The sequence below is a fragment of the Phyllostomus hastatus genome, unplaced genomic scaffold (genome assembly GCF_019186645.2).
Source record: "Phyllostomus hastatus isolate PE091 unplaced genomic scaffold, TTU_PhHast_1.1 phas_scaffold_60, whole genome shotgun sequence".
NCBI lineage: Eukaryota > Metazoa > Chordata > Mammalia > Chiroptera > Phyllostomidae > Phyllostomus > Phyllostomus hastatus.
Window position 1 is genome coordinate 15,326,817 of NW_025334038.1, and position 19,059 is coordinate 15,345,875.

At 37.0% G+C, this 19,059-nt stretch overlaps 1 protein-coding gene across 4 annotated transcripts in view; it reads left to right on the forward strand.

The window, feature by feature from the left end:
* UGGT1 (UDP-glucose glycoprotein glucosyltransferase 1) overlaps positions 1–19,059 on the forward strand; it is a 184,647-nt gene that overhangs the window by 73,658 nt on the left and 91,930 nt on the right. For all 4 annotated transcript variants that reach the window (XM_045825843.1, XM_045825844.1, XM_045825845.1 and 1 more), the window contains 5 exons: positions 755–905; positions 2,951–3,070; positions 6,724–6,809; positions 10,803–10,938; positions 12,890–13,021. In XM_045825843.1, coding sequence (XP_045681799.1) covers positions 755–905; positions 2,951–3,070; positions 6,724–6,809; positions 10,803–10,938; positions 12,890–13,021 — 625 coding nt within the window. The remainder of the gene's footprint in view (positions 1–754; positions 906–2,950; positions 3,071–6,723; positions 6,810–10,802; positions 10,939–12,889; positions 13,022–19,059) is intronic.

Consider the following 19,059-nt stretch of genomic DNA (forward strand, 5'->3'; position numbering starts at 1 on the left):
AAACCTCTATTGGGTGTGACTTCTTTTTCTTTTATTTTTTAAGACTTTATTTATTTAGTTTTAGAGAGGGGAAGGGAGGGAGAAAAAGGGAGAGAAACATCAATGTGTGGTTGCCTCTCATGCATCCCCTACTGGGGGGACCTGTCCTGCAACCCAGGCATGTGCCCTGACTGGGAATCGAATCAGCAACCCTTTGATTCATTTGCAGGTCGGCGCTCAGTCTGCTGAGCCACACCAGCCAGGGCATGTTGGGTGTGACTTCTTCCAGACCTTCTTCTGTGGTCATATGTCTGTGTGCCTGTGGAAATTGATACATTGAAACATATGTTAAACATATGTAATCTAGTATTTCTTTTTTTGGTGTTTTCCTCTTAAGCCCTTTGGAAATAAGTGTAGATTCATGTGCAGTTAGTTGTAAGCAGTAACATAGAGAGATTACCATAGTGTTTTTAAAAATGTGCAATGTAAAATCCAAATTTAGTATTATTATCGCCCTCAAATTGTATGTTTATATTAGAGATAATTTCTATACAAATGTATGTGTTGATAAGTATAAATAAACATGAACCAAGAAGTAAGTCCTATCTGCTTTGTTGTACTTACTTTGACAAGATGAAGCAAAGGAAAGAGTGCCCTTTTTTTGGTATCTCAACTAGTCTGATAGGAAATTGAGTTTGAACTGACAATTATTTTTTTAATGGAAAGGATTTTTAAAAAAAATCTTTTTCTGCTAACTACCTTTTTTTTTTTCCAGTCTGTTTGATGTATTGAGAAATGAAGCTCGGGTCATGGAAGGTCTACATAGATTGGGAATAGAAGGTCTTTCTTTGCATAACATTCTGAAACTAAATATCCAGCCCTCTGAGGCTGACTATGCTGTAGACATCAGGAGTCCTGCTATTTTGGTAGGTATTCTGTTAGAGTGTCCAGGTGCATCTGGCCAGGTATTTTGTTAGGGTTTTCTCACTTGTCTTTTATAGAAGAGGTAAGTTATTACTGCCATCTCTTTTGTTCACATCAAACAAAGACTTACCACAATTTCTTATGTGGGACTATGTGTGTGTAATAAATTAGGCTCTGAAATCCTCCAAACAGTTCAGTTAATATGTTTAATATGGTTAAGATGGTGACTTTTGTACTTTTGTAGCTCCCTGTGATTCAGTGGATCATGTCTTAGGAAAGAGTATTTAGTTTGTATTTTCTCAGTTGTATACAAGTCTTGAATGATTTTGTTTAGAAATATTTTTTAGCTAATAAACTTCCTTAAGTGAAATTTAATATTTTATATTGGGAAGGCTTTATGTAGGTTAATATCTGCTATATGATGCCTATGGGCCTTTGTCTTCACATCTATAAAAGAAAGCGGTGGAAATCGAGCTATCTAGGGCAGTCAAGTGAAAATGAGATCAGTGTTGGAGATAAGCTTATACACCCTTGACACTCCAGTCCTTTTTTGTCTTTTGTTTCCATTCTGCATTTATTTTAGGGATATTTTTTTGAATGAGAAATAATATAGAACCTAGATGGTCATTATTTGAGTTGTCACCTGGTGATATAACTGCTATTTTGGTGAATACCTGTGTTATTTACTTTTCCGTTAAAAATGTTTTTAATTACCAAGAGTAAAAAGATTAATATAATTAATAACCAATTAATAACCATGTTTAACATAAAGATCTTTAACAATAATATTTAACCAGATTAACATAATTAACAACCCATCATCATACTTACTAAATGTTAACATTTATTTTGTGTCAGATGTATTGTTTACTTGGAAGAAAATAATGTTTCAAAGCCCCCTTTGTATCTCTCCCAGTTCCACTCCCTCCTCATTGCAGGTTCTGAAGTTGGTGTGCATTTCTTCTGTTCTTTATTTTATCATTTTATTCCCTATTATATGTTTTAAAATTTTGAAAATGCATTATCAGTATCCTTCATCAGTTTCCTTCATTATTCAACGATTTTTTCAAGACTTATGTAGGTTGATACATGTAGATCTATCTTTGTCAGATGAAGTTTTATATGTTACTGATTTTTAAAAAATCTTTTACATATTCAAAATTTAAAATTTAAGATATACAAAGGAGTTTATATTGAAGTCACATCACCCAGCTGTTCAGTTTTTCTCCCCAGAAGCAACAGGTATTTTCAGTTATTTGTATATCCTTCCAGAAATACTCTGTTTACATGAGCAAGGTATTTATACTCATACTATTCCATTCTGCCCTTTTTGTATGAATGGCACGTATCATTTTATTATCCACAGCTCTCTTTATGGGCATTAAGTGGTTTGTAATTTTTGCTGTTATAAGCAGTACTATAATGGCTCTTTTTGTACCTCTCTCTTTGTGTTTGCATGTAGACTTTATATGGGGTAGAACTAGAGCTAGAGTATTTAATAGTAGAGTAGTAATAAATTCTTCAACATTATTAGGTCTTCTCTAAAGTGACTGTTCCAGACACTGGCATTGGTTGAGGATTCTCAATGCTCTGTATCCTTGCCTATACTTGAATCTTGATCAACTTTAAAATTTTTTTCAGTTTAATGAGTGTGAAATTTTATTGTGCTCTCAGTTTATATTTCTCAGATGACTAGTGCCAATGTACATCTTTCCTTGTGTTGATTGACCATTTGAATTTCTTCTGTAAATTTCTTATTCATATTTGTCACTAATTTCCATTTCTCATATATTGCTTGCCTTTTGTATTGATATATTAACATTTCTGTACATGTTCTTGACACTGGTCCTTTATTGCTTTTGTAGGTTGCAAGTATATTTTATTCTTGGCTTGTTTTAGTCACTCATTTTTCTGCTTGTTAATATTTTTGAAAATGGTCTTTTCCAGTTTAATTCTTCTCAAAATATTTTAAAGTCTTCTAATTTTTTTCTGCAGATTTCACTAATGCTGACTAAAGTGTATGTACCATGTTGTTTTGTTTTTCTAGTGGATCAACAATCTGGAGGTTGATGCCAGATATAATTCATGGCCTTCCAGTCTACAAGAGTTGCTTCGACCTACCTTTCCTGGTGTTATCCGGCAGATCAGAAAAAACTTGCATAACATGGTGAGTAAAACTCCTTAGTGTCTGGATGTGAGCGCTGTGTCTGCCTTGCCTTCTATCCTAGCTTTTTGTCATATCTAGAATGTTCAGTTCTCTGCTTTACCAACCACTTCTCCCCATAACTCCCATTACTAAATATACTCTATTTCTAGCACCATATTCACACTTGAAGGATTTTGAAATGTATTAATCATTTGTAGGCCTGTGAGATGTTAGTGTATTAGCAAATGCTTCTCATCCTTAACCTGAAGATATAGGTGGTGTTATTTTAGTTTTAAAATAGTTCTCCTTTTTTACTAAGATGAGTATGCTGCTACTGTTTTTCTTGAATATCTTAACCCCTAAAATTTAATAGTTCACTTTATTCCTTTAAGTAAGTCTTTCTGTCAGCTTCTATTTGTTATTCCTTATTTCATGGCTTTGAGTAGACAGTTGGAAGAGGGTTCTTAGTTGGCCCTCTGTTTCCCTCTCATTTCTTTCTCTTGCCTTATTAGCTCCTAAAGAGATAAAGGGCAGGTTAGTGCGAAGGCTGGCTTCTACGGTACTTTCAAGGGTCACTATCATCTATACTTTCTTTACTCTTGAAACCTCTTTTCTTTCCCAGTTAAAATTTCAATGTTTCTCCTTACCATATGTCTGAACTTTGTTAAGTGAGATAATATTTTTTAAACCACATGAAAACTTAATGATAGCTATTATTTTTTAAAAATTGAATTCTAAGTTCTAGCTAAGATAGAACTAAGATTGGTGTAGGTAGAAACCCTTCACTTCCTCGCACAATCAAAAGGAGGATAACAACCAATCAAAAATCAATAAACAGCCCTGGCTGGCATAGCTCAGTGGATTGAGCATGGGCTGCGAACCAAAGTGTCGCAGGTTCGATTCCCCATCAGGGTACATGCCTGGGTTGCAGGCCATGACCCCCAGCAACCGCACATTGATGTTTCTCTCTCTCTCTCTTTCTCCCTCCATTCCCTCTCTAAAAATAAATAAATAAAATCTTAAAAAAAAAGGTTCTTTAAAAAAATCAATAAACACAAGAAGTGCTAGAAAATCAAACTGCATGGAACTTGGACAACCAAGGAATTAAAGAAACAGTTAACCAGAACAACCAGATAGTAAGGCGGTGGACAGAGAGAACCCACGGCGAGGTGGTGGCCTGTGCAGGCAGGGCTGGCTAAATGGGAAACAGACTCAGAGCTGACTATGGACTATGGTGGTTGCCTTCGTGGGAGAAATTCCCAGTCTCACAGGAGAGTTTGGTGGAAAGGGGGGCTAGAACTGTATTGTTCCCTCTCTGGCCCCTCTCCCATAGGTAGCGCTGCAGCTCAGCAAGGAGGGGCCCTGCCATGGTGAATACCTAAGGCTCCACCCCCTTACAACTTAATAGGTGTGCCGAGACAAAGAAATAGGGACCAAATGAAAGAACAAAGCAAAACTTCAGAAAGAAAGTTAAGCTATGAGGAGATAACCAACCTATCTGATGGAGAATTTAAAGCCCTGGTAATCAAAATGCTCACAGAACTGATTGAGCTTGGTTGAAAAATGAAAGAACAAATGAAAGATACCCAGAATGAAATAAAGCAAAATATTCAGGGAACCAATAGTTAACAGATAGGAAACCAGGACTCAAAGCAATGATTTGGAATAAAAGGAAGAAATAAACATCCACCTGGAACAGAATGATGAAACAAGAATTTAAAAAAGTGAAGAGAGACTTAGGAACCTCTGGGACAACTTGAAACATTCTAATATCTGATTTATAGGGGTGCCAGAAGGAGAAGAACAACAGCAAGAAATTGAAAACTTATTTGAACAAATAATGAAGGAAAACTTCCTCATTGTGGCAAAGGAAATAGACTTCTAGCAATTCCAAGAAGCCTAGAGAGTCCCAAAGAGGTTGGACCCAAAGAAGAACACACTGAGGCACATCATCATTAAGTTACCCCAGATTAAAGATAAGGAGAGAATCTTAAAAGCAGCTAGAGGAAAGGAAAGTGTTACCTATAAAGGAGTGCCCATAAGATTGTCAACTGATTTCTCAAAGTAAACCTTGCACGCAAGAAGGGGCTGGAAAGCAAGAAGTATTTGAAGTCATGAAAGGCAAGGACCTACATTCAAGATTGCTCTATCCAGCAAAGCTATCATTTAGAATGGAAGGACAGATAAAGTGCTTCCCAGATAAAGTCAGGTTAAAGGAGTTCATCATCATCAAGGCCTTATTATATGAAATGTTAAAGGGACTTATCTAAGAAACAGAAAATCAAAACTATGAGCAGTAAAATGACAACAAACTCACAACTATCAACAAATGAACCTAAAAAGAAAAGAAAAATAAAACAAAAACTAAGCAAACAATTAGAACAGGAACAGAATCTGAGAACTGGACATCCCATGGAGGGTTTTCAGTGGGGTGGTGGGGGAGAGAGGAATAGGTGGGAAAAGGTACAGGGAAGAAAAAGCATAATTGATAGCCATAAAATAGATGGGGAGAGCTCAAAAATGGTATAGGAAACAGAAAACTCAAAGAACTTATATATACAACCCTTGGACATGAACTAAGGTGGGGGGGCATGCTGGAGGATTGGGGGATGCAGAGGGGAGGGGATTTAAAGGGATAAAAATTGGGATAACTCTAATAGCATAATTAATAAAATATACTTTAAAAAATAATAAAATTTTGACTTGGAAAAATTTTTAAAAAACTGAGTTCTTAATGAAGTCTGAATTCAGAGAACCTTAGAAATCTAATGTGAATTTTTGGTGTGGGAATGTTAATAAAACTTGGGTTTTTTAAGGTGTGGTAACAGAGTAGGAGTTAGCAATCTGGACTATAACTCCCATTTCACTAGCATAGGCCATAAGGAAACCCCGTATCCTTTCAATGCCACATTCTTTGAACTAAAAGGAGGGTGACTGCTATTAGTGTGATTCTTGTCTTATGTGGTTCAAGAATAGATAGAAAAATATGGCCTTCAAGTGTAAAGATTAAGGATATTTCTCTTGGCCCAGAGACATGTTATTTATTTATTTATTTATCATTTCTTTATTTATTTAATTTTAATTTAAATTTTTCAGTTTCATAGCATTTATTCTGTGCTGGGCCCCAGACAGAGAAAAGTAAATGAGACAGGGTCCCTGACCCTGCAAAGGGTCACATCTAAGAGATGGGGGAGAGTAGGAGGATGGTGTTTGGGCTTTACACAAGCCTGGGTTGACTTCTGGCTCTATTCTGGGTAAGCTGCTAACCCCTCTGTGCCTTGGGCTCCTCATCTATAGAACAGCAATAATTCTAACAGCATCTGCAGAGTAACCTGTGGTCAGGACTGAATGGTACATGCATGAAGTGCTGATCCTGCAAGATAGTTGAGTGAGCACTGGGAAATAAGCTGTAGATTGCTCAGGGCTGTACTGCCAGCATTCGCAGAGCCACTGAAATAGGAACAGGCAGGATGCGGCTGGCAGGGGATGGTAGAGAGAGCAGGTGACATTTGAGTGGGGTATTAAAGGGTATGTAAAAACTGTCTAGGCAGAAGAGGACAGGCATTCCAGGCAAAAGGAAGGACCGCAAAGGTCCGGAGGTGGGAAAGACAGGCCTATTTGGAGAACATTTTAATAAATGCCATTTCATGTGTTCCTTTCCCTTTCCCCTACAGGTTTTCATAGTTGATCCTGCTCATGAGACCACAGCAGAGTTGATTAGTACAGCTGAGATGTTCCTTAGTAATCATATACCACTAAGGTAATACTGGTATTGGTTTGATGAGATATCTAAGTAAGCTGCAGTTTTGTTTGTCATTCTTAAACTCAAGTATGGTGCTACTAAATTGTAAGATAATTAATAGTGGGGATTGTTAATATCAGCTTTATCTTTTGCTCAGTGTGAAGCCAATTTCTTTTGGGGTAAAGAATTTGATTCTCAGAAATAGAAGCTTAGTGCCATTAAATTATTAATAAAGAAGTTGTACAAAAATAGTTTGTGGTCTGAGCTTGCTTTCCTGTGAAAGGGAGTTTTCCTAAGTAAATGTCTGTATCACAAAGCCTATTATCATTTTCAGTGGAGATTAGTTATAAGTTCTTCAGAATTTCAAGGAAAGAAAAGGTTTTAGACTGAGATATTTGGGCATGATTAAGGTTTCCTGGAAAAGTTGGATTTCACATAGTCTTTGAAGAACATAGAGGGTTTTCATTGATAGAATAGCAGAGATTTTGAGTTTAATAAAAGTTTTAAAAAATATTTTATTTATTTATTTTTAGAGGGGGGAAGAGAGGGAGAAAAACATCCATGTGTGGTTGCCTCTTAATGTGTCCTCAACTGGGGACCTGGCCTGTAACCCAGGCATGTGCCCTGACTGGGAATTGAACTAGCAATTTTTTGGTTTGCAGGCCTACACTTAATCCACTGAGCCACACCAGCCAGGGCATTGAGTTTACTGAAATTTTTCATTTAAAACATAATACTGGCTAGATGGAGGATTAAACTACTGGATTACAGCCAGAGCTATGTTTTGATTAAAAGGGAAATAAAAGAACACAGAAAAAGTTGGCTCTTGGTACATAATGAGCACTAATTTATTGAATTGCACTACGGGACAAAAAGAAGAAATGTGGTCTTCAGATTGCATTGGTAAGTGAGGGGAAGACACTTAACTCACAGGCAGTTGAGAGGCATGCTGTCCACAGTTGGTAGAGAGCCCCCAAACAGACAGGCTATTGCTTTACTCCTTGAGTTGATATGGCACATACATTGAGCTGTTGATAGGGTCAAGGAGAGGAGGGGGCAAATCTGAGAGACTCCCTAATGATACTTGATGGACTGGGGGAAACAGTGTAGCTAACAAAAACTCATACTCTTTACAGAGGCTGGAAACCTGGGGAGGGGAGATACTTCATGAGGAGATAATTAGGCTCTAGTCCTTATTTTTGTTTTTATAAGAAATAATATTTGGGTTGTCTCTGTGTGGAGTCTATTAATGATTTCTGTCATAGTGGGATTTTATAAAACAAAGAGAGTTACCATCTAAAAACAGACCCTCTTGCCAACCCCATCCACATATGCACACATTATACACAAACCTCCTGAGAGCTCGATATTTGTTACATTTTTAAATTTTCTTCTACTTTTAGGCTATAGCTTTTTAAAAATTAATTAACCTGTATTGATAACATTATTATTAAAAGTCCATAGTTTACATTAGGGTTCATTGTTTAAGTTATATTATATGGGTCCTAATAAATGTATAAGGGCATACTTCCACCATTACAGATTCATATAGATTAGTTTCATTGCCCTAAAAATCCCTTCTTCTTCACCTATTTGTCCCTCCCACCCTCATTCCCTATAATCCCCTGGCAACCACAGGTTTTTTCACTGTCTGTGGTTTTGCCTTTTTTCAGAATTATAACATACAATGGGGTACCCCCCAAAACAGAATTATCTTCTGGAGGCCAGGCCCCTTGTAGTACAGGCTTCTCCATTAGGTCAGTGTTCTAGTAGCCTATCTGTATCAGCGTACCAGTTGGCATTGTTGTGAGACGCTGAGTTTGACTTCAGTGAGTTTTTTTTTGAAGACTCAATGCATTTGCCATTTCATGACAGGTGATTTAGGAGTGCATCTGCCCACATTGTGTTGAGTGTTCAGCAGACCAAAAACAGCATGACCTATGTGCCCCACCCTCTCTATTCACCTGATCTTTGCTGCAAGTAACATTATTTTTGTTTCCCTGAATGAAAAAAGTCCTCAAAGGGAAACTCTGCCAATGTGGAAGAGGTGACACAAAAAATGGCAGAAGCACTAAAAGGCATCAAAATTGATGGGTTCAAAACTGTTTTGAGCCGTGGAAAAAATGTGTTGGTAGGTGTGTGTTGTTTCAAATGGAGAGCACTTTGAAGGTGACTAAAGTTTAAACATGTAAGAATAAATACACAATTTTTAATAAATTAATTCCTGTCTTTTGGGGTATTCCCTCTCCTGTATAACTTCTTCAGATTTTCTTCTTTCAGTTAGTTTGCATTTAAGGTTTCTCCATGTCTTTTTGTGCTTAATAGCTATTTCTTTTTCTGACTGAATAATGCTCGGTTGTATGGATGTACCATGGATTTTTAAAAAAATCCATTCACCTGTTGACAGACATCTTGGTTGCTTACAAGTTTGGGCAGTAAAACTGCTATAAACATCTGTCTGCAGCTTTTGGTGTGATAGTTTTCCATTCATTTGGGTAAATATTCGGAGCACGATTGCTTTACCTAATTGTAAAATTATATTTAGTTTTATAAGAAACTGCTAAACTGTCTTCCAAAGTGGTTTTACCATTCTGCATTCCCACCAGCAGTGAATGAGAGTTCTTGTTGCTCCACACCCTCTCCAGCATTTGGTGTTGTCAATGTTTTCTATTTTAGCCATTTTAATAGTTATGTCTCATTATGGCTTTAATTGAAATTGCTTAGTGATATGTGATGTTGAACATCTTTTTGCATATTTATCTACCATCTGTATGCCTTGTTTGGTGAGGTGCCTATTCAGACTTTTTGCCCTATTGTAACTGTTTTTTATTGTGAGTTTTAAGAGTTCTTTGTCAGATATTAGTTCTTTATCAGATATGTGTTTTACACGGATTTTCTGCCAGTCTTTGACTTGTCTTTATTCTCTTAACAGTTTCTGTTGCAGATCAGAAGTTCTCAATTTAAATGAAGTACACATTATCAGTTATTTTTTTGTCATGGGTCGTGCTGTTTTTCTTAGATCTGAGACAAAGTCATTGACAAACTCCAGATCACCTAATTTTTCTATTTTATTTTCTAGGAATTTGATTTTTTTTGTAGTTTGCATTTTTGTATATGATCCATTTTGAGTTCATTTTTGTGAAGGTTACAAGATCTCTGCTTAGATTTATTATTTTGCATGTGGATGTTCAGTTGTTTTCAGCACTGTTCATTGAAAAGACTGCCCTTTCTCTATTTAATAGCTTTTGATCCAATATGGAGGCTACTGGCCTGTATTGGCCAGTGCAAGTTTTCTTTCCTCCAACCTTTAAATGTGTTTTGGTACATCTTTGTACTTTATTCCTTTATTTAAATTTTAAAATGTAATAAACTCTAACCTTATTTGTAGCTTTTTTGGTGAAGGACAATAGTAGATGTTTTTATGCATTTTTCATTTACTCATGATTCTTATATTGCATATGTTACATCTGAAAATCCGTCTCTCTTTTCTATGTATTTTCAGATTCTGAAAATTTTCACTTTTCCTAATTTTTGCTTATAACAGAATAAAATTTTTATGTAGAACTATAGTAATACCCATCATGTCAGTAAAGGTCTCATTCCACAATGTGAAAACAACTTGTTTTAACAGTTGAAAGTCTAAGCCACCTTTGGGAACCTGCTTTTTTATTCTATATAACTGAATATTATATAGAATTATATTTTTTTTATTCTATATAATTCTACTTATAATTGAAGTCATAGGGTATTTGTCCTTCTCTGTCTGACTGACTTCATGTGCATTCTGTAGGTCCATTTATACTGTTGGAAATGATAATTAATTTTTTTTTGTGGTGGAGTAGTATTCCATTGTGTAAATGTAACACAGCTCTTTTATCCACTCGTCTGTTGATGGGCACTTGAGTTGTTTCCATAGCTTAGCTATTGTAAATAGCACTGCAGTGAACATAGGCATTCATTAACCTGTTGCATTCTTTGAGATGTTTCTTTATTTTTTCTTCTTTCCCTCAGAATTGGTTTAATCTTTGTGGTTAATGATTCTGAAGATGTGGATGGGATGAAAGATGCTGGTGTGGCTATTATGAGAGCATATAATTATGTTGCCCAAGAAGTGGATGGTTATCACGCCTTCCAAACTCTGACACATGTATGTTTTCATTCAAAATGGCCAATAATTTTTTAAATCTAACTTACTTTAAGAATCAATATGTGGTAAAGGGATTCAGTAGTTCTGTAAAGAGAAAAAAGTAAGAAATTATTCACATAAACTTTGTGTTTTATATTTCAGGAGTTGCTTTTATTGATTCACTGATGTTAATAGATTGCTGTGATTTTAGCTAAGATAATCTTCCTTAGGAGCCCTACTAATGTGTATTAATTAGTCTTCTGCTTTCTGGTGATTTGAAATCACTAATTAATGTCTTTTGGTAAATGTTATGTTCTCTACCTGTTTAAAAAATGTTTGCTTTTTTCCCCTTTAAGACCATCTTGATATTTTCATTAGGATTCAGTTTACTATTCAAGTCATAAAATTCTTATTGTCTGTTTTCTCCATTTTAACTGAAAATTTTAAAATGCCCAATTTTTATGTATCTTTAAGATACTTTCTCAAATTCAAACAAATAACTGTCCTTATCTTTTCTATTTTTGAATATAAAATACTTCATATTCAATACATTTAAAATTATATTCAGAAGTAACAATTATTTTGTTTATAGATCAGTGATAATTATTGAAAAGCCATCTTTGAAGGAATTGATTTTCACCACTTTTATTTTACTTGTAAACATGAAATCATTATGCTATTTATTATTTTTGTTGTGTTTATTGTTTAGAATTCAGTCAGGGGTATTTTTTTAATAGTTAAAATGCATTATTTATTTGGCTAACATTTGCCAAAGACCCACCATTTACCAGACCTGGTATTAGATGTGTGGGATACAAAGAAGAGTAAGATATCACCTGCGTTCTTAGAGACCTTACAGTCTACTGGGGACACCTCCAAAGACATGTTTCAATATAGTGCGGGAAGCACAGCTGGCTATGGCAGCACTAGGATCTCAGATTACTATGGATGGCCACCGGCATGTTTTATAGAGTGGGAAGTTGTCCCAGCTGAGTGTAGGAGGAAAAGCTGGAGTCAGTTGAACAATGGCTGCAAATCAGAAATAGTGATTCTAAGCTGTTAGTCTGACTTGAGTGAGAGCAGAGTGGAAAGGGCACCCTGATCACTGAAGCCATTAGGCTAGGTAACAGATGTCCAGATCACAGAACTTAAACTCCAATAAAAAAACATCATTCTGATGCACATATAGAAATGAATCTGTTGAAGGTTAAAGAATGTGGCAGGGATACCAGTTGATGAGCTATTACTGTGATCTCTTGAGCAATGATAATGATGGGAGTTAGCAGTAAGACTATGGAGAATGAAATAAGTTCAAAAGAAGTTGCCGAGGATAGTATTTTAAAGTCTGCTTTTAAAAGTTTTTCCCCCTTATAGATATGTGAAGGAAAGGATAATATGAATTTTCATTTCTTTTTGTTTGTTTTAATTGCCAAAGTAAAATAAAATTTTGTTATAATTTTTTTCAAATATTAAAGTGTATCAATTAAATATTTTCTCTCTCTTCCTTAATCCTGTGTCTTAAAGTTAATCACTATTAAAAGATCACATTGTATCCTTGTAGCTATTTAACTGTACACTACAGACACAGTTTTGTGATTTGTTTTTAGTCTGCTTTTTAAAAACAGGGATTATGCCATATATATTTTGCAGCTTGTTTCCTCTAAACATCAAGGACATGAGATCTTATTTCAAGGAATACTAATAAATTTTCAGATTTTTAAAAATTTAACACAGTTTTGCATTTGGGACTTAATATGAATATGAACTGATTGGGTCATTTTAGCAATATGTAATTTGTAACATAAAAAGGCATCTTGCGGTATATGGAAAAGAGAATTGCTATTTCCATTTGACCCCATTTAACCTTTAAAGAAAAATAGTCATGTTTTCCTTTACATTTAGAAATCTTTTGTAATGAACACTCTGGTTTTTAAATTTAAAAGTGTTGTTTAACTGGTTTTTCTGTCTTCAGATATATAACAAAGTAAGGACTGGAGAAAAGGTAAAAGTTGAACATGTGGTCAGTGTCCTGGAGAAGAAATATCCATACGTAGAAGTGAATAGTATTTTGGGGATTGATTCTGCTTATGATCAGAATCGGAAGGTAAACATTCTTTCTCACTTCTCATTTCCCTGCAACATTATACTTTTCTTATCTCTCTCTTTTTTTTGAGGTTGTTGTTATTGGTGGTGCTGGTTAAAGTATTGCTATTTAGGTACTTAGCATTTACAAATTTAGAAACCAGATCATGTTTTTGTGTTTGCAAATGTAGCTTATATTTCAGTTTTGTGAATATATCATTGATTTCTAACTGGCATATTAAGTATTAACTTGAGAAGCCATTTCTTTTTATATAGTGAAATGGTAGTACCTATATGATACATGAGGTCTGTCCAGAAAAAGTCCAGCCATTATTAATATAACAAGAATGGGTTGCATGACATCGATGTTACCTGCCAGCTGAGGAGAGAGGACTAAATGCGCATGTGTGAAAAATGATGACTTCACTGTACTAGTCATTGGGGGTGGTAGACACTGTTGAGTGAGCATGTGTACTGTGTGGTACTCACATTCAAAATGACTGAGTGAGTAGAGCAATAAAATCTGCATCAAATTTTGCGATACACCTGAATGTTCTTCCACGTAAACTATTTGAATGATTCAGAAGGCCATAGCTATGAGCAACTGGAGATTGGCAGATTTATCACGACAGCGCATCACTCATGTATCATGTCTCATGCAGAGAGGTTTGGAGAAACAACAAATCATTCAGGTGACTCAGCCCTCCAACCCAGCCCAGATTTGGCACTCTGTGACTTCTGGCTTTTCCCAAAACACAAATCACCTTTGAAAGGGAAGAGATTTCAGACCATCAACGTGATTCAGGAAAATATGATGGAGCATCTGATGGCGACTGGGAAAACTGTGACATCCCAGAGTGCCTACTTTGAAGGGGACAGAGGCGTAATTGTCCTCTGTACAGTGTTTCTTGTATCTTCCTCACTAAATGTCTCTATTTTTCATATTACATGGCTGGATACCTTCTGGACAGACGTAATATGTTCCGGTTACAATCTATTGGGAGTGTGATGTATGATTACCAGAATACTAGGTATAGCTTAATATGTATTGTTTATAGTTGTTCAGGATCAAGATGGAAAGAAATATCTTAAGAAATGAAATGAACAGAATGACAAAATGTGGATTTACAGAAATATTTTTAAAATTTCATTTAAAGGCAGTAGTGTTCCTTGAACTATATTAAGTACAGTAAAGGGCTCCTACCTATTGCAGGTAGGAATGAGGTGGTTGGTTACTTGAATATAAATGTTACGGCAATGAATCAAAGTATATTTCCAAAATATTTGAATTTAAAACAGTAAAAGGGTATTTGTTTAACAACTTTATTCCTTTTTTCAAGTGAAGGACAAGGCCTTTTGTTCTTCTAATTGTAAAAAAATTAGCTATCATTTCTTTAGAAATCATACCCAAAATGAATTGTTTCTAATTTCTCTTTCATCTGGGTACAGAATCCTTTGAGATTTTCTTAACCTTACTTCCTTTTTTTGTAGATGTCCACATCTAATTCAACATCAGTTATTTTTCGGTTTCTACCTTTTTCAGTTTTTCTAGCCTTTCAATTTGTTTTCTTGTGGAACCCAACTTTTCCTATTTGCACTCAATTTTATTGGCTGTATAATATTAAATTAGATTGTTTTACTAAGAAAAATGGTTGGGGACAGACATGCTGATGTTGGTAAACATACAGCTCAAATGAGGGGAGCAAATGTGTGTGCATTCTAGAGAGTAGCTTACCAGTGTAGGAACTGAGCATGCTTATAGAAAGTCTTTGATGTATTGGACTTCAGGCTAAGATGGAGGTGTAGGTAGACACGCTTTGCCTCCTCGCACAACCGTAATAAGGATCACAACTTCAAAAGTAAAGACAACTACGTTGCCAGAAAATCAAACCATATGGAAGTCTGACAACCAAGGATTTAAAGAAGAAATATTCATCCAGATGGCCAGGAGGGGTAGAGCTGGGGTGGAGAGGACATGGTGTGGCAGCAACAAGGTGGCAGCATTGAGGCAGTGGTGGTGGGCGGGGGAACAGGTAGTCCCACATTCACGTGTGGTTGACAAAAACTGTGAGGGACACCTGGGAAGCTAGCGATACCAAACCCAGGCCAGACTGCTTAGCCCAGGGTTCCAGCACCAGAAATTAAAGCCTCGTAACTTCTGCTATAAAAATCAGTAGGGGTTGAGGTAGTGGAAGAAACTGCTGGTCTCTTAGGAGAGTCTGTTTAAAAGACCCGCATGGTCCTAGAATATACACAAATGTACCCACTCTGGGATTCAGCAACAGGACAGCAGATAGAAGGATGCCAGTCGTATATGGGAAGTAGGGGAAGTGACTGGAAATGGGGTGAGAGCAAGCCAAGCAGATTGTTCCCTCTCTGACCATTTTATAGTTCATAGTTTTGATCTTTCTCTTGGATAAGTCCCTTTAACATCTCATACAATGGTTTGGTGATGGTGAACTCATTTAGCTTTTTCTTGTCTGGGAAGCTCTTTATTTGCCCTTCTGTTCTAAATTATATCTTTGCTGGGTAGAGCAATCTTGGCTGTAGGTTCCTGCTATTCATTACTTTGAATATTTCTTTCCAGTCTTTTCTAGCCTGCAAAGTTTCTTTTGAGAAATCAGCTGACAGTCTTATGAGAACTCCTTTGTAGGTAATTATCTGCTTTTCTCTTGCTGCTTTTAAGATTCTTTATTTTTAATGTTTGACATTTGAATTATAATGTGTCTTGGAGTGGGCCTCTTTGCATCCATCTTGTTTGGGACTCTCTGTGCTTTCTAGACTTATATATTTATTTCCTTCATGAAATTAGGTAAGTTTTCTTTCATTAGTTTTTCAAATAGATTTCCAATTTCTTGTTTTTTTTTTCTTCCCCTTCTGGCACCCCTATGATGTGAAAGTTGGAACACTTGAAGTTGCCCTAGAGGCTGCTTATACTATCCTCTTTTTTTGATTTTTTTCTTCTCATTTTTTTTGCCTTCTTATGTTCCAAATCATTGCTTTGATTCTCAGCTTTATTCACTCTACTGTTTTCTCCCTGTAAATTGTGACACAATCTCCCCTATCACCCAAACTAGGTATTTAAGGTGTGTCCTTCGTGTGGGCTATACACATTCTCCTCTTGTAGTTGAGCCTTGGTTGCTATTGCTAGATTAATTGGAGGGATTTACCCAGACCAGTCAGGGGGAAGGATTGGCCGTGACCATTCACCACCATCCAGGGAGGATCAGCTGTGCAGGGACAGGGTGGTGGTGCTTTGATGTGACCTGTAGCTGTCCACTTGGTGCACAGGTCATGGGGTTTCCTGGATGGTGCAGGCCAAGGTCAGCCTCCACCTTTGTTTTGCCCAAGGCCACTCTCCCTGAGTTATAGAGAAATCTGTGATTGCTGCTACTTGTGCTGGGCTTGCAGATTCCCGGGTGAAGCCAAGCTGTGAATATAGGCTGGCTGTTCCTAGTGCAATGCCTGGGGCCACTTACCAGGAGGTTTGGGGAGTGGGGACTCACTGAGGCCAGCTAGTTTAAAAGGATTTAAGAAGTTGTGAAGCATCAGCCAAGACCAGCCATTCATATGGAAAAGGTACTGTTAACAGGTATGAAATGGGTGGGATGGAGCCCTGGGATCTTCAGTGTGGTGCAGACAGTGTGTGCCAGGTTGATGGAGTCCCAGATACAACACCTGCCTGCTTGCCTTTCTGTTTGGTAGAAAGTTGTCCCTCAGCTCTCTCCTTGATGCCAGACACTTCAGTTTCTCCCTGTGTGCCACTGGTGCCTTTGAAGTCATTACCCTGGTCCTGGAGCTCAGAGGGAATGAGTCTGAGTAACTTCGTGTGTGGGTTCTTTAAGAGGACCTACTTGGGACTCCAGAAGTTTCTCCCACCAACTCAATCTGTACTGTTTTTTGCAGCCACACGTTATGAGGACTTATCTTCCTGGCACTGGTAACCTGGCACTCCTTGCTCCAAAGATATCCCTCCTGAATTCTTATCCACCCACGTGTATGTCGTAGCAGCCCATTTTGTGTCTCCGCCCCTCCTACCTGTCTGGATGGATGTGTTTTCTTTAATTCCATAGTTGTCATACTTCCTTTCAAGATTTCTCCCAGTTCTGAGTGATGGTTGTTATATAATTTAGTTGTAGTTTTGATGTTTGTGGAGGTGAACTGTGTTTACCTATCCTGCTATCCTGATTATAACTCCAGGCCTTATGTTTTCATATTTAGTCTATTTTCTGTTAATTTTTGTGAGTGGTGTACTATAGGGGTCCATTTTCATTTTCCTGTGTGTCTTTTTAAACAGTTTTCTCATTACCATTTATTGAAGAGACTGTCCTTTCCCCATCGAGTATTCTTGGTTCCCTAGCCAAACATTAGTTGACAATATATGCATGGTTTTATTTCTGAATTCTTTTTAAATTTTTTCTTCTATTTGCTTCATTTTTAAGTATTTTTATTGATTATGCTATTATAGTTTTCCCAATTTTTTCACCCTTTATCCCCCCATCACCCTGCCCCCAACCCTCCAGCATTCCCCCCAGTTCGTGTCCATGGGTTGTACATATAAGTTCTTTGAGTCCTCTGTTTCCTATACCATTTTTTATCTCTCCCCATCTATTTTATGCCTACTAATTATGCTTCTTCTTCCCTGTACCTTTTCCCAACCTTTCCTCCCTTTTCCCTCTCCACTGAAATCCCTCCATGTGATGTCCATTTCTCTACTTCCTTCCTTTTACTTGCTCTGGGCTTTGTTTGTTTGTTTTTCAACATGATTACTAAGTTTAATTTAACCTTTGTACCCAGTTCTGCCTTGTGAAAATAACAAAATGTTCTTATCAAAATTACATCGTCATGTAAGTACAGTTTTGTTGTTGTTTTTGATACAGCTCTTGAAAAAAGTTGGCACCAAAAGCACATAAAGTTCTAAGGCTTAATAAAAATACAGACTGGTAATTTCTCAAGCAGCTTAAAGGTTGAGATCAGGATGCTAATAGTTAATCGATCTTCCAGATACAGACAGCTCTAATGTCTAGAGCATTTTCCAAATACAGATGACCATCCCCATCGGGCTCACAGCAGCAGAAACTCCTCTTCTGCTTCTCTCAGTGACCAGACTATGGAGACACTGGAAACACACTCCTATGGCCCCAGGGAGGAAAAGGGAATAAAGATGAGGAGAAAAGACTAGAGTTGTTACTGTTGCCCAGAGGCTCTTGCTGTAGCTCATGTTTTCCTTATCCCCCCAGGCCTCTCTTCCCATCTTCGGTTTCCCCATCTCCACCCCAGAAATCCCTGCCAGTAGACAGAGGTAGAGTTCTTCCTGTCATTCAGCTGACAGTGGGGTTGAAAGCACAATGGCCAGCAGTACGTCAGGGTCTTCCTAGCAACCCAATTTGGAACTCACAAATCATTTTCTTGTATATGAAAAAAAATGTAGTTATAAATGGCAGCTCATTTCCACCATTAGCACATTTCATTTTGAGTTAAACAAATTAGTGTATTTGGCCTTAATAGCTAACCACCACTTATGACATTTTTTAATGTGGGAAAAAAAGCTGAGTTCCAAACAAATTTCTTTAAAAATGACTATTTGAAGCATGGAGACAGGAAGTACTTGATAAAGTCGCATGGAACAAGTATTTCTTTGCTGCAAAGTCAGCACAACAAATGAAAGGAGGGAAACACTTTGGTTGACAAAGCCACATGCGGATCCCCTCAATGTGCCAGGTGTGGGAAGTGGGGTTTGGCAGGCAGCTCCTGCAGGCACTTAGTGTCTCAGTCACTGTGAGTATAATTAAACAGATGTTTCTTTCCTTAATTTTAAGAATGATGAAAACATTTGTACCACCTGGCATTTGCTCTGTAGGCACTCCTAACAAAAGCTATTATGACACAAATCCTTTCTCCTGTTAACTGTTGGTCCAGCATGAGTGAATGGAAACTATACCCTTAGGAGGCTAAATGCAAGAAACTTCTTCCTGACCAAGTAAAGCCAGCTGGGCTTTGCTGCCAAACTAGTAAATCTCTTAGCCTAAGGTTTCCAGGTCTCTCCTGGAAAAGAAGTAT